Source organism: Zeus faber (assembly GCF_960531495.2).
Source record: "Zeus faber genome assembly, chromosome: 1".
NCBI lineage: Eukaryota > Metazoa > Chordata > Actinopteri > Zeiformes > Zeidae > Zeus > Zeus faber.
Window position 1 is genome coordinate 36,219,936 of NC_137193.1, and position 14,629 is coordinate 36,234,564.

The 14,629-nt window shown below is 46.1% G+C and overlaps 1 protein-coding gene across 1 annotated transcript in view; it reads left to right on the forward strand.

Annotated features, from left to right (window-relative positions):
* frem1b (Fras1 related extracellular matrix 1b) overlaps positions 1-14,629 on the forward strand; it is a 47,117-nt gene that overhangs the window by 18,992 nt on the left and 13,496 nt on the right. Inside the window, exons 17-25 of the mRNA XM_080011236.1 lie at positions 691-885; positions 2,622-2,810; positions 2,888-3,084; positions 4,842-5,064; positions 6,471-6,615; positions 9,313-9,451; positions 9,538-9,733; positions 11,265-11,529; positions 13,055-13,475. Of these exons, the coding sequence (XP_079867362.1) occupies positions 691-885; positions 2,622-2,810; positions 2,888-3,084; positions 4,842-5,064; positions 6,471-6,615; positions 9,313-9,451; positions 9,538-9,733; positions 11,265-11,529; positions 13,055-13,475 (1,970 nt within the window). The remainder of the gene's footprint in view (positions 1-690; positions 886-2,621; positions 2,811-2,887; positions 3,085-4,841; positions 5,065-6,470; positions 6,616-9,312; positions 9,452-9,537; positions 9,734-11,264; positions 11,530-13,054; positions 13,476-14,629) is intronic.

The following is a 14,629-nucleotide window of genomic DNA, read 5'->3' on the forward strand; positions in this document are numbered from 1 at the left end:
TAAGCCTTGGGCGCCCATGACCCTGTCACTGGTTGTCCTTCCTTGGAACACTTTGGTAGGTACTTACCACTGAATACCGGGAACACCGCACAAGACCTGCTGTTTTGGAGATGCTCTGACCCAGTTGTCTAGCCATCACAAATTGGCCCTTGTCAAAGTTACTCAGATCCTTACACTTGTCCATTCTTCCTGCTTCCAGCAGATCAACCTCAAGAACCGACTGTTCACTTGCTGCCTATTATATCCCACCCCTTGCCAGATGCCATTGGAAGGAGATGAGCACTGTTATTCACTTCACCTGTCAGTGGTTTTAATGTTGTCGCTGATCGGTCTATACCTGTAGATATAGTGCTTAATATGTACTTAATTGATTAATTCCTATAATAAATGTTCATCTTCCAGGTGTGTGATACAGATGTGTGCGATCCAGGTGTGTGTGATCCAGCTGTGTGGGATCTAGGTGTGTGATCCACCTGTGTGTGATCCAGATGTGTGGTTGAGGTGTGTGTGATCCAGGTGTTTGATCCAGGTGTGTGATTCAGCTGTGTGTGATCCAGGTGTGTGTGATCCAGGTGTGTGAGATTCAGGTGTGTGTTCCAGCTGTATGTGATCCAGGTATGTGTGATCCAGCTGTGTGGGATCTAGGTGTGTAATCCTGGTGTGTGTGATCCAGGTGTGTGTTCTGTGCAGGAGGGGAGATCGGACCAGATCCTGTGACCGACATCGTCACTCTCATCGTGTCGGACGGAGAAGCGGGAGGAACAGACAGTTGTTGCCATGGAGATGCCCCCCCCCCTCCAGTGCCTCTCCATGGCTCACTTCCTGTGTACGACCTCAATGTCACTGTGCTTCCTGTCAACAACAAAGTCCCCGCCATCACCATGGGTACGCAGCATGCACTTCAACAACAGCAACAACAACAACACTACAACAGAAAGAAAGCCGATGTTCTGAGGAAACACACAGTTTGTTCCGTCAGTATCTGTTGGTTATAAACAGCTGTGATGTCATCAGAATTGGACGGCAGCAGTAGCCACCACACAGGATTAATCTAAATTGAAAAAACAAAAAAAAAATTCTTTATTGTCATTATTTTTGACCTTAAAGGTTTGTTTTCTTTCCCGAGCATCATGTGCTTGAACTACTGGTGTTAAGAGTGCTAATTATCCACTTTTTCGGCATCAAGGTTCCCCAGATTGTCCACATCAGGGCCCACTGGATCAGATTCAGTCTCTGCGATCCAATCTGATCAGATTTTTATTGTTAGATCTGATTCAGTGTCTCTACTCTAGTCCGGGAGGTAACAGTGAAACTAGGATACAATCAGTAATTTCTGGACATTCTCTAACAGGGCTAATGTCTTGGAAATGAAATAATGGTGTTTCACCAGTTTATTTAGTAATCATTTTTCTGGGGATCTCTTGGAACCGGTGGAAGGACCCCTGGAGGTCATCGGATCCCACGTTGAGAACCACTGCTTCATAGGACTGATAATTCTGACGTACAGAGCTGCATAGTTTGGGAGTTCTCATTAAGACAGAGATGCACAACACGCACAGTGTGGTTCCACTGTGGGGGGGTGGCACTGCTGGCAGTGAACATGTCACGGTCTCTGCAGCGCGAATGACAATCCTCTTAAGGCTAACATGCACTCAGACAGGGAGGGTGGGGAGAGGGGCGGGATTCACCTAATCAGTACGACACACACACACACACACACACACACACACACTCACAGACACACTCACGCACACACACTCACAGGCTCGTAGGGACGGTGAGGGAGAGTTGCTGAGTGCGAGCCAACAGAAGGATTGAATCCTGGAAAAAAGCTACCAGGTTTATCAAGAGAAACCAGTGGCCGCTGGGACCCACACTCCGAGGACTCTGTGTGTGTGTGTGTGTGTGTGTGTGTGTGTGTGTGTGTGTGTGTTATGTAAAAACACACACACACCACACTATTCCTTACACTGCAAGGAATTGTGTTGTTCTCACTGTTTGAACTGAAAAAACACACACTTGATTGGGATTATCCTGTGTGTGTGTGTGTGTGTGTGCGTGCATACGTGCGTGTATACGCATGACATGCTAAACAATGGTGTGAAAGCTCACGTCGCGCAAACAATGTGACGTGTTGATGCCGCTGGATGGATTACGCCGTCGCTACCGACAGCGGTTAATTGGCTAATCCAGTCCGAACAGGCCGCCGTTGCAGCGCCGACGCCACAGCACCACCGTGCAGAGCAGGGCAGGGCTGGCACTGCGCTAGATAATTTGCATGAAACTGCAGTAAGAGCATTAGGACGAAGGAATTAAGTCTGTTTTAGAAGAGAGCTTTTATCACCTAGATCCCAGATACACACATTCACACAGTCCTGGTCATATTGTTGATTTATCGGACAATATGGAGATGATGCTTTTATCAGAATCCCACCTCAAGGATGAATGGATGGATGGATGGTTTGATATATATGATCATTACAGTGTCTTCTTGACGATTTTGCTGATTGACAGGACTTATGCTTGACACCTCTACTCTAACAGTATTAGAGTAGTATAATACTTTTATCAGCTGTAAATGAAACTTGGATCCTGTGGTGTTGCATTCTGGGTACTTCCAGGTGGCTCCATGCTGGTTCTGGATGAAGGCTCATCGGTGTGTCTGTGTGTAGGGGGGCTGGGGGCCTCAGACCCTGACAGCCCTCCTGACCAGCTGACCTTTCACCTGGAATCCCCTCCCCAGTACGGCTTCCTGGAAAACACTCTGCCGACGCCGGGCTCCGAGAAGAGCAACGCCGGACAGAGAGTCGGTCAGTGTGTGTGTGAGTGTGTGTGTGAGGGTGTGTGTTAGTGTGTTCTGTGCTGACCCCGCTCTCTGATCTCCCAGAATCCTTCAGCCTGGTCCACCTCACCTCAGGCTTCATCAATTACATCCAATCACAGCACAGCGGGGTGGAGCCTACCGTTGACCAGCTGACCCTCAGTGTGAGTGACGGGCTGCATCGCTCCGCCCCCGTCCCGCTCTACATCATCATCACTCCGACCAACGACGAGCCGCCGACCCTGCTGCTCCGCAACTTCACTGTGGGTGAAGTTGTGAAACACACACACACATACACAAACACAAAAAGTGAAGCTGTATGCATAATAAGGGTTTTATGACTATCTTTCCCAACTCTCATCCTCCTCTCCACTGGCCTGAGGAGGACAATATAATCATATAATTCCCAAAATTGTAGTTACAAAGACTGAATTTCCTAAATCCTGGTTAATTTTAGTGCATGTAAATCACAAACTAATGAGCCAACAACTGCTGAGTAGAATGTACTGTTATGAACTTCAAATAAAAACAAAGATACATATCATTAAGAAGGGATGGGACAAAGGGACTAACGTTCAAACAACATTTATTTAATAATAAATAAGTAATGTACTTACAAAATAGAAAATTAGGTTTCGCCATCAGTTCATCAGTGGTGGGTGCAGGGTCACAGACTGAGACTATAAAAATGGCCATGGACTTTTTTACCCAGACCAGCCCACCAAAACCAGCCTGTGTATACTCCACCACCCCTGCCACATTGAAGCAGATACAAATACACCAGCCCTTGTTACCACCACTTATAACCATAATAGATGGATACTCGAGGCGACTGTAGCACTAAAACACAGCTAAGAGCAAAGGTTTGTTGCCAGCAGGCCATCAGTGTGAAGACACTATGATAGATTCAGGTAATCAGTGTTTCATGAAGGTCTATATTTGAACAGGCTGAATAATGTATTTCAATACAGGAAACAAGACAGATAATACCATTGCCAATTTGATCACTTTGAAATTGTAACTTGAAGGACTTACTCTTCAGGGCAGGTCTATAAACAATAAATAATTACAAACATCAGGTACTGACTGTACACATTTGTACTTGTGCAGACAAACAATAAATATTTAAATAAACAAACAAACACAAAATAATATCTAAAATTGAACAAAAATTGAGTACTGTACATTTTTTGACCTACTGTCAAGGTACAGACCATTACTCCGGGCCCCGGTATTGCTGGTCTATAAACAATATAATTTTTTTTAAATAAAAAAACGCCAGCTTGTATATATTTGTACTAGTGCTCGGATATTGCTGGTCCATAAATTACAATTAATATCGAAATATTACATATTATTATTATAAACTACATATTTCCGACAGGCCTTGAATGCAGTAGTTCTACCTTTGAAAAAAATCCCTAGCAATTTGGTGAAATAAACGCTGTTGCGTGTTCCTTACAGTGTCAAATGCCACTGTAACAAACCATTCATTTTGGTGCATATTCCCGGGATAAGGAGGATCCTAAAATGTACATAAACACACACACACATGCCTAGTTTGTAATCTCTAACCACTACAGAGCGATGGACTCCACACCACACACCGCACACGACACAAATGGACGTTCAGAACCACAACCTGCACATTTATAGTATGTTGGATGATGATGTCACAAGGCGTACAATTCGTCTTACATCTTCGAATGTTGGCATGTCGGTGAAGCACCAAGCACGGGATTTAGGTCAAATTTAGTTGGTTTTTCACCCATTTCTGCTCCGTATGTGGATCAATTTGGATGAAACATGAACCACAACATGTCTGCCACATATTGTAATAATAATAATAATAATAATAATAATAATAATAATAATATAACATTTGTTTGTCAGAAGCTTTCATACACAATGTGTGACTCAAAGTGCTTTACATTAATAGAAGGCCATCAAATACTAACAATAAAAATCTAAGTCCTACCACACATTTTGTCAGTAACATGGTTTCTCTTCCTCTGTCCAGGTGAAGGAAGGAGGGATGAAGGATTTGTTTCCATCCCTCCTGAATGGCGTGGACCTGGACGCCCCACAGGGGACTCTGACCTTCACGGTGGTGGAACCCCCGCTCCACGGTGCCCTGCTCAACGGCATCTACGGCCGCGACGGGAGCCGCTACGGGAACCTGGGATCCGAGCTCCTGCAGAGCCTGCGGGTCCAGTCCTTCAGTCTGCAGGAGCTCCAGCAGGGTGAGGAGTCCACATTTTGATTGGAAGCTCTAAACATTACGCTGCACTAAGAATGTCATCTGAGTAGGTTTATTATTTCAAACAAAGTGTTTGAAAAGCGTTTGATAAAAAGCACAGTGCCATCACCAGTGGTGAAGTTCGCCACTGGTGTTTAATGCAAGAGGTTATGCTGAAAAATAAAAAACACTTGGGCAAAAATCCCTCCTACGAGATCTCCCTCAATCAAAAATGAGCATCATATTTGGCATGATTTTATTAGTTATTATCAGTTACCCAACAAATAAAGTAAGAGGCCAAGTGATGTAGAGTGCAAAGAGCCTGGTCGAAAGAAAGAACAATGAGTGGAATAGCAAATTGTTAAATCCTGTGGTGGAAAGAAACAGTTCCCCCTTTAAAAGTAATACCCATGAATGGAGCAACGAGCCTGTTGTATGATTTGAATCGATCAAGTGTCATGAAAAATAAATATAATTTCCCCTGAATCAGCATTACCATGGAATGAATTACAGGAAGAACCTGAAATGTGTGTTTCCTTTCAATTTCACATTTTAAAGACGGAATCACTGTCTGGTTCAATATCATGCTCTTGTTTCTAATTGTTTTCACGTTGTGGGTGTTCTGCTGCTTTAATGTCTATATGGTTTTATTTTGAAAAGAGTTCTAAATCTGAAAGTGGCTTTCCTGGTTAAATACATGTTGAATAAATATACATCCTCCCCCCACCTTCCCCTGGCTGCTGCAGAACACATGTTAGAGACAGAGGTCACACAGTGCCCACAGTGCTATCTGTCTGTCACTCTACCCATCTGCCCGCCTGTCTGACTGTCTATCTGCCTGTCTTTGCCTGTCCCCTCAGTCTACCTGTCTGTCTGACTGTCTATCTCCCTGTGTGTCTGCCTGTCCCCTAAGTCTGCCTGTCTGTCTGTTTGTCTATCTCCTTGTCTGTCTGCCTGTCCCCCCTGTCTGCCTGTCTGTCTGACTGTCTATCTGCCTGTCTGTCAGTCTGTCTCCTTTGGACTCCTCTGGACATCCTAATGGAAAAGACACTGTTAGACAAACAACCAAACTGGTAATCTGTCTTCCTACTGACTATCTATCATTCACCCATTCACCCATCATTCATTTATCCATTGATCCATCCATTCATTTACTCACCCAGTTGTTTGTATTAATGGTCTTGGGCAGGAAGTTGGTACAAGGATGGGAAACCAGGCCTTTGCATTGTTGGTTGAAAAATAATCAATAAAACCTTAATTTTAATTTAAAAAGAAACAGTGACAGGAGTCAGGATTCAACGTTGAGAAAGCTTTTCCTGTTACGAGAACTTCCTGTTGTCCAGAGGTATCCTTTCCTCCTGTTAATCTGCTTCGTCTCTCTTCCGGTCACCCCCCCCCCCCTCTCTGCAGGTATGAGGATCCTCTATGTGCATGATGACACGGAGACCCTGCAGGACGCTGTGTCGGTGCAGCTGACAGATGGCGTGCACACCGTCCGGGGCAGAGCGCACGTCACCGTGCAACCAGTCAACGACCAGAAGCCTCGGATACTCAAGTAAGGACCACCCCCACCCCCCCCACCTTCCTGCCAGGGGACACCAGCACCAGCCAGAGGCCTTCACCCCCCCCCCCACTGCACCCAGCTCCTTTTGAGTGACTGACCTGAAATCTGCTTTTACTCATCCTTGAATAAGCCCCCCCCCCACTTACGCACACCCACACACACACACACACACACACACACACACCCTTGCAGTGTGTGCTGGCACCGGCCCCACTCGGTTCTGTTCAGGCCAGCAGGGCAGAAGTAACGCGGCTACTTGGCAGCTGCCCCCCCGTCTGTTGGCACTCCATCAGGGTGGATGTGACAGCAACCCCCCCCGCGCGCGTGCCCACGCTTTTTTCCGTGTGAGGTAGCAGACTTCCCGCTGCCCCCGTTCAACAATCCCCTGCTCCCCTGCTATTACTTCCCTGTAAACACCGTCTTCATATAACCACACACAACTGCTTCTTGTCACTGCAACAATTTTTAGCTGTTGTGACAAATTTTGGTTCCGACAACGCAACTGGAAGCCACTGTTTCAAAGTATGATGAACTAGAGTTATTGGAACTGAGCTAAAACTAAGTTAATAAATTACGTATATAAAATAATAATGTTATTAACTTTAACATTGGGTGTCACCGGGGCTTACTTTGTGTAGAATCCTGCATGATCCATGACCGGCACCTATTTGATTGGATCCGGCACCTCCTCAGAAGACGCAACAATATTTTCTATAGGTGTGCTGCACATAGCGTTGTTTATTATGTCATCCTTGTTTCGTTTTAGCACAGCAGCACCTGTCTGTGCACCAGGCACTGTAGTTTTGATGCGTTCTGTGGCAATACCGGGACAGAGAGGGAGCGATCGTCGTTCTGCTGCGCGGCCCTGGTCCCTGTTTCTCCAAACAAAACAAATAAAAGTAATGTGGGGCAAATTCACAAAGAATGGATTGTGGCCGGTAATAGCACCATGAATCAATTGTGTCCGCTATCTAAGCTATCAATGAAATGTCAGCGCAAACACGCCCATAAAGTTTTGGGGACCTGGCAGTGCTGCCCCAGGCAGACCACAAAGCGCAACGGGGTCTACACATGCGTAACGCAGACACCGAACCATTCCGCAGCCTGCGTAGCTGTCCATGGTCCTATGAGGTTCGGTGCCATCTGTGGTTTTGACCACTTTATCGCTATTCCCTGTATCTTTAAAAGGAATTATGAAACCGTTTTTGTCAACATTTGCAACACCTGCTTTGTACAATAAATGATTCAAAGTGTCAAGTTGCTTTTGGAGTGGGTCTTGAAAACCACCACGGACTGCCCCGTTCAATGCATTGCTACTTTCGAATGCCGTGACAGTAATTTTAATTATAATAATAATAATAATAATAATGTCAAAATATTACTTAAGGATCACCCAGAAGTCTGGCTGTGAAACCCCTTGTAAATACGCTTCAGTTGCACTGGCTCTCTGCAGCCAGTCACGCCTTCTTAAAATGTATTTTGTGGCCTTTGCGCAGTTACCACCCGCTCTCTGCAGGCGGTAAGAATTTCACCCATTTTTTACAACGAAACTCACTTGCATAGAAAGGGGCCAATTTTGCAACTAGGTATATGAATAATTCCCAAATTTATATACCCACAAAAAGCACCACCGCACTAAGACACTATTTGCAGCGTAGTTAGCGGTGTATTTCACTGTGCGAGTGCTTTATGAATTAGACGCTTGCTTTTTCTGTTATTTGCGCCGGGTTAGGCCGCAAAAGCTTCCAATCCTTTTGTGAATTTGCCCTGGTCTTTTATTTTAGATTTTTTAGTATCCTCCATCTAACCCCCCGCCCCCCCAGCTAAGCAAACTAGACCGTGCTCTCCCAAGTTCTACCACATATTTTGTGATGTGAGTTCTAGACACATGCACTATTACAACAGCTTTACAACGGTATAGATGCCTCCATTACAAGGAGCCGCTGCTGAAGGGGTCAGAGGTCATATATTGGAGCCCGCTCTGACCGTGTGGGATCCAGAGCTTCTCTGATGTCCTCCACCAGGAGCTGAACCAGCTTGGTGTTCTAGAAGTTCCTGGAGGGTTGGACTGAGTATGTGGCTGTGTACCCCCAGGCCCCCCACTCCATCTGCTCTCTGTCTGTCCTCTGTCTGTCCTTCTCCTGACCCCAGCCCCGGCCACATCCGTCACTCTGGCATTGTTAGTTTACAGGACAGGAGCATGGAACCACGTCTGCTAACTAGAACATGGTCAGGTGGGAGTGAATCTAAATACTGGACCTGAGGATAGAGACAGATAGGGAGACGTTAGACACGGATTGGTTCGACAATATTTCTTGCGTGTAAATATTTCCCCATAATATTCACCCTTACCTAGAATCCAATTAGTCCAAAAATATTGCCATATCAGAGGCTGTCCTCTCTACCTGGGTGTCCGCTCTCCCTGGGTGGTGTTCCAAGGCTGTCCTCTTTCCCTGGTTGGTGTTCCGAGGTTTTCCTCTCTTCCCAGGTGGTTGTTGTGAGGCTGTCCTCTCTTCTCGGGTGGTGTTCCGAGGCCGTCCTCTCTTCCTAGGTGGTGTTCTGATGCTGTCCTCTCTTTCCTGGGTGGTGTTCTGAGGCTCTCCTCTCCCTGGCTGGTGTTCTGAGGCTGGCTAGGTGGTGTTCTGGGTGGTGTTCTGAGGCTGTCCTCTCTCCCTGGGTGGTGTTCAGGAACACAGGGCTACGGGTGGAGTCGGACAGCAGCGTGCTCTCCAGCGTGGTGCTGCAGGCGGAGGACATGGATTCCCCACCCGATCAGATCTACTTCGTCGTCAACACAGAGCCGCGCCTCGGGAAGCTGCAGCTAAAGGTGAGCACAAAATGCAGCAGTTGCATCGTGCACATTCCTGTGCGTCTAGCTGTGTTGTGCATGGACTGAATGTGATCTGCCTTCAGACGGAGTCTGGCTGGGTGGAGCTGTCAGCGGGTCAGAACTTCACACAGGAAGCTGTAGAGATGAACTTCCTGTGGTACAAATACACAGCCAGCGCCGGCGTCAAAGGTCACGACAGCTTCCGCTTCCACCTCAGCGACCTGCAGCATGAGTCTGCAGTGCACACCTTCTTCTTCTCCCTGCGCTCCACACACAGAGGTCAGAGGTCAGGGTGTGTGTCACTGGAGGGGTTAGGAAGAATGAAATAATAAAAATGAACCATAAATATTTTCACAGCTCAAACAATCATATCTGATCTTTAACACAGCTTTGCTATATATTTTGACCCTAGAATGCACATGATGGAACAAAATTAACCGGGTGATTTTTATTTTCAGCCTGATTATGCTGCTGATTAGAGAACAGACAGCAATTCCAGGAATTCCTTAATTTGAGGTGTTTTTTGACTATGTAAAATCCTCTCATCTAAATTAGTTAAATTAATTATGCATTAATTATATGATATGTACAAACTTAGAAATCAAAACAAAACTTTAAGCAAACAACACCTTAAGCTGTGACATTTGTGAACCACCATATGCATTCTCGGGTTAAATGATAATGTTATTATCATATTTTTGTGTTGTCATGTTATTATTGTGTTATTATCATTCAAATGGTAACTGTTACTGTTAAATTCTCACACACACACACACACACACACACACACACCCACACACACACACACACACACACACGGACACAGACACATACACACAAACACAAACCTGCAGCCGGTAGAGGGCCATACATAATTGAGCGTCCCGACCCTCCAAAGGGTGCGTTGGTTTTACCAGTCGGGTGAACAGGGGCGGAGGCACAGGAGGAGCTGGCAGGCCGCCTGCTGCTCCTGCAGGGAGGAGGTGGCACACTGCTCCTCCTCTGGAGGTGAATAATTTAGACAGCGAGGAAGGACCAGCTGCTGGCTGGTGTTCTCTCTCTCTCCTCTGCGGCTCCTGTCTGCTCTCCTCCTCTTCTCTCCTCCTCTTATCTCCTTCTCTCCTTCTTTCTTCTTCTCTCCTCAACCTTTCCTCTCCTTCCCTAGCCCTCTAATCCTCCTCTCTGTCTTTCTCTCTTTTTCTATATATACATTGGCTGCACAAAATAACAGAAACACCACAGCATCCATCCGCCCATCTGCTGTCTAGCAGAAAGAACAGTCTGGTACACAGAGGATCACTGGTTCGATCCCCGGCTTCTCCTGGGAGCACAAGACACTGAACCCCAAACTGCTGCTGATGAGCAGGGTGGACCTTGCTATGCTGCCTCCGCCATCGCTCCCTGAGTTTGAATGTTCACGTGGGTTTCCTCCACCTTCCTCCTGCTCTAGACGTGCACATCAGGTACAACCAATGCAGTTGAGCCATTGAGTCATTGGCACTCTAACTGGAGTTGAACCCCGGGTGCCGTGCTGCTCCTTGATGGTTAGGATGGGAAATTGCAGGGAACAAATAGTAATGATTGTGGGGGGACATCAGCCCAGGAGGTAGAGTGGGTCGTAGTAGTTCCCGGCTACTCCTGGTAGCATGCTAAAGTGCCCTTGAGCAAGACCCTGAACCCCTAACTGCTGTTGATGAGCCTTGCATGGTGTGTGAATAAGTTGTGAGTCGCTTTGGATCAACACGTCTGATCAACTATGTGATGTAATGTAAGAAGTGATTCTTCTTCTTCTTCTTCTTGGTCTCTCCAGGTGACATTGTGCTGAGGAGCAAGGCAGTGGACCTGATGGAAGGCGAGCGGGTGGTTCTGACCACCGACGTTCTCCTGGCGTCGGACTCGGGGGCGCGGCCAGAGGAGCTGACCTTCAGGGTGTCGGTTCCCCCGCAGCACGGCCAAGTCCATGGCGTGCAGCACCCCGGGGTGCCCCTGCTCTCCTTCAGCCAGCTGGATGTGGCCGCACACCAGGTCTGCTACACACACGACAACAGCCACCAGGCGGAGACGGACTCCTTCAGGTACCTCCTCTCTCTGCCGCACCGAACTCTTTCTCAGCACGCTCTAAACCTAACGCTGTGGAAGGTTCTCCGCCTCTCCACTACCCTCCCTCCCCACCTCCCCAGTCCATCTTCCGCTCTGATCACAGCCCCAATACGCATCTCTGACATTGTAATGTCAGCCTTCCCTCTCTCTCTCCTCCTATCCCTCTCCGTCTCCTTCTGTCCGTCTCCTTCTCTCCCTCTCTCTCTCCTTCTCTTTCTCCTTCTGTCCCTCTCTCTTTCTCTCCCTCTCTCTTTCCTCCTCTCACACAGACAACCATATAATCATCATTTAGCCATGATATAATGTTAGATTTTTGAGAAGTACTTTCAACCATTCAACTGTTACATTAGAGCTACGAAGATGGAACTACAATCTGCATTGCTGCCTGGCTGCCTAGCTGGATAGCTGGCTGGCTGACTGCCTGGCTGGCTGGCTGGCTCGCTGGCTGGCTGGCTGGATAGCTGGCTGCCTGGCTGGCTGGATGGCTGGATAGCTGGCTGGGTAGCAGGATAGTTGGCTGGCTGGCTTTCACTTGGGGGTCAGTTTTGAGCCAAAAGGTTTTTCACAGCCAGGGTGAGCTGCTCTCTGCCAATCAGAAGCAGGAACCTTTATGTGGTGGTTTGAAAAAAGGGGGAACATTTTAAGAGGTGCACGGTGCAGAGATGAGAGAAATAAACATTCAGGAGAATGCCTGTTTATTCAAATTCAGATGTGGCAACGTGTGTGTGTGTGGAGGGGGGGTTTGGGGGGTGCAGAAGGTGTGTGACAGTGAGGCCTCTCCACTAGCCGTGCCATGATGACAGTGGATGATGAATGGGCATTATTAGAGAATAACAACACGGCCTGGCACAGTCTGTGCATGGTAGCCAGAGGGCTGTGCATGCACAGGCGGCGTCGAGCACAATTACCTGGCAAATTTAGAGCAATTTTAAAGCCAGATGTTCCACCCCGAACTGAGGGGAACCTGCCTGTGAGTGCATGTGTGTGTGTGTGTGTGTGTGTGTGTGTGTGTGTGTGTGTGTGTGTGTGTGTGTGTGTTTTGCCTGGGGCAGGTGTCATCTGCCGGGCTGCAGGCGTGTGTGTGTGTGTGTGTCTGTGTGTGTGTGTGTCTGTGTGTGTGTGTGTGTGTGTCTGTGTGTGTGTGTGAGGGGCATATTGACTTGGCAGAGGGTTGAGTTTAGGACTTCTGTGCACGTTTCTTCTTTCAGGTCTGTTGGATTGTGGACAGAGCAGCTTGTAATGCTGCAGATATTTCAGAAGCAGATTTAATATTTTGGCACACGACACCATTTATTTTTCCAGCCAGGTGAACACACAATGAAAGATTGACAAATAAAATAAACAGTTCATAAAACTTTATAAAAGAAGAAAAAAAACAGCATTTATTGTAAATTCAGTAGATACTGTCTTTTTAATCTTCAATGCATATGTTGGAGTCGTTGTGACATGGAGTGTCCCGTTCCGAACATATCTTCTAATTGTCCATTGTTCTGGTTGTAGTTTTGTTGTTACCAACGGCGAAACATCCCGCAGTGGAACACTCCACTTCACCATCCAACATGGGGACCGTGTTCCCCCCTCCCTCAGCCGCAACGTGGACCTCCAGCTGCCAGAGGGCGCCGTGCAGAGCATCGGTCCACAGCAACTGGAGCTGACGGACCCCGACACAGCGCCTCAGAACCTCACCTACACTGTGAGCCAGCCGCCGCTGTACGGCAGGTTGCTGCTGCAGGGGAGACCCCTCGCCAACGGGGGGAGATTCACCCAGATCCAGGTGGACCGCCTAGAAGTGTCCTATCAGCACCAAGCAGGAAGTCCGGCTCAGGTAGACCGATTCTACTTCCTGCCGTCAGACGGAACCAACAGAGGATTCCTGGAGCACGGACAGCTGAAGGAGGAGCCAGCTGTCTTTAACATACAGGTGCACACACATGCACCATGTACATATATACCTTAAATGTCACCCACCGCAGTAAAACCCGTATTGTCGCACATTTCTAAAATCACCAAATAAGTTGAAAAAACCTTTCTAGAAGGAAAATGGGATTTTTACAGATTCGTGTTCCTTTGTGTTTTTTTTATTATCTCTCAACGTATTTTCAAAACCAAGTTTGATTTCTAAGTAGTAGATACATTTTAAACCGTCAAGTTATATATTTCCGTTAGAATACATGGGGAAACAGTTGACTTACCGAGACACTGAATAGTGCTGAACAACACCGATTGATTGTTTCCTTTATAGCGACCGCCCAGGTGAAGATCATTCCTCCATATTCCATGTGATGTGAAGTAACAATATGAAACCGTTTTGATAGAATTCAAACTTTAAATATTGCTACTTTTACACACACACAGAGATATTATTGTGTAGGTGGCGTATACCAACGAAGAAGACAAGCTGTTGGGAAAACTTCACCCTCGTCATTAACAAGCCATAGCCTTAAAAATATTTGCTTGATTTGCACAAGTGACACCTTGTTTTGAAGCTCTGATTCTCCACTTTCAAATGACGTGAAAAAATGTCAAACGGCACCAGAAGTACCTTAAATCTTCGGTGGGTCACATATACAATATATAAATACAGTATATACTGTATATATATATATATATATATATATATATATATATATATATATATATATATATATATATACAGTACATACTGTGTATGTGCTATATATATATACAATATGTCTATACAGTATATATACTGTATATATATGAGGGCTTTTGTAGTATATATACATCAACATACAATTAGTCTATATACAGTGCACAGTGGTGAAAAGTAACAAAGCACAAGTTCTCTGTTATTATACTTAAGTACACTTTTCAAGTATCTGTACTTTAGTATATTAAGTATATTCAGCATTTCCACTTTTACTTCACTATTTCTAACACAGTCACGTAGTTTTTTGGATAAGGATTTATATTTACATATACAGTATCAGAAGAAAGAACCACTGAACCAATCAGATTGATTTGTCTTATTTTATAAGCTGTTATATTAGGGCACTGGTTACTTCTAATACTTCAAGTTGGGGTGATAATTTAGAAAAAAAAATTCTGACCAAT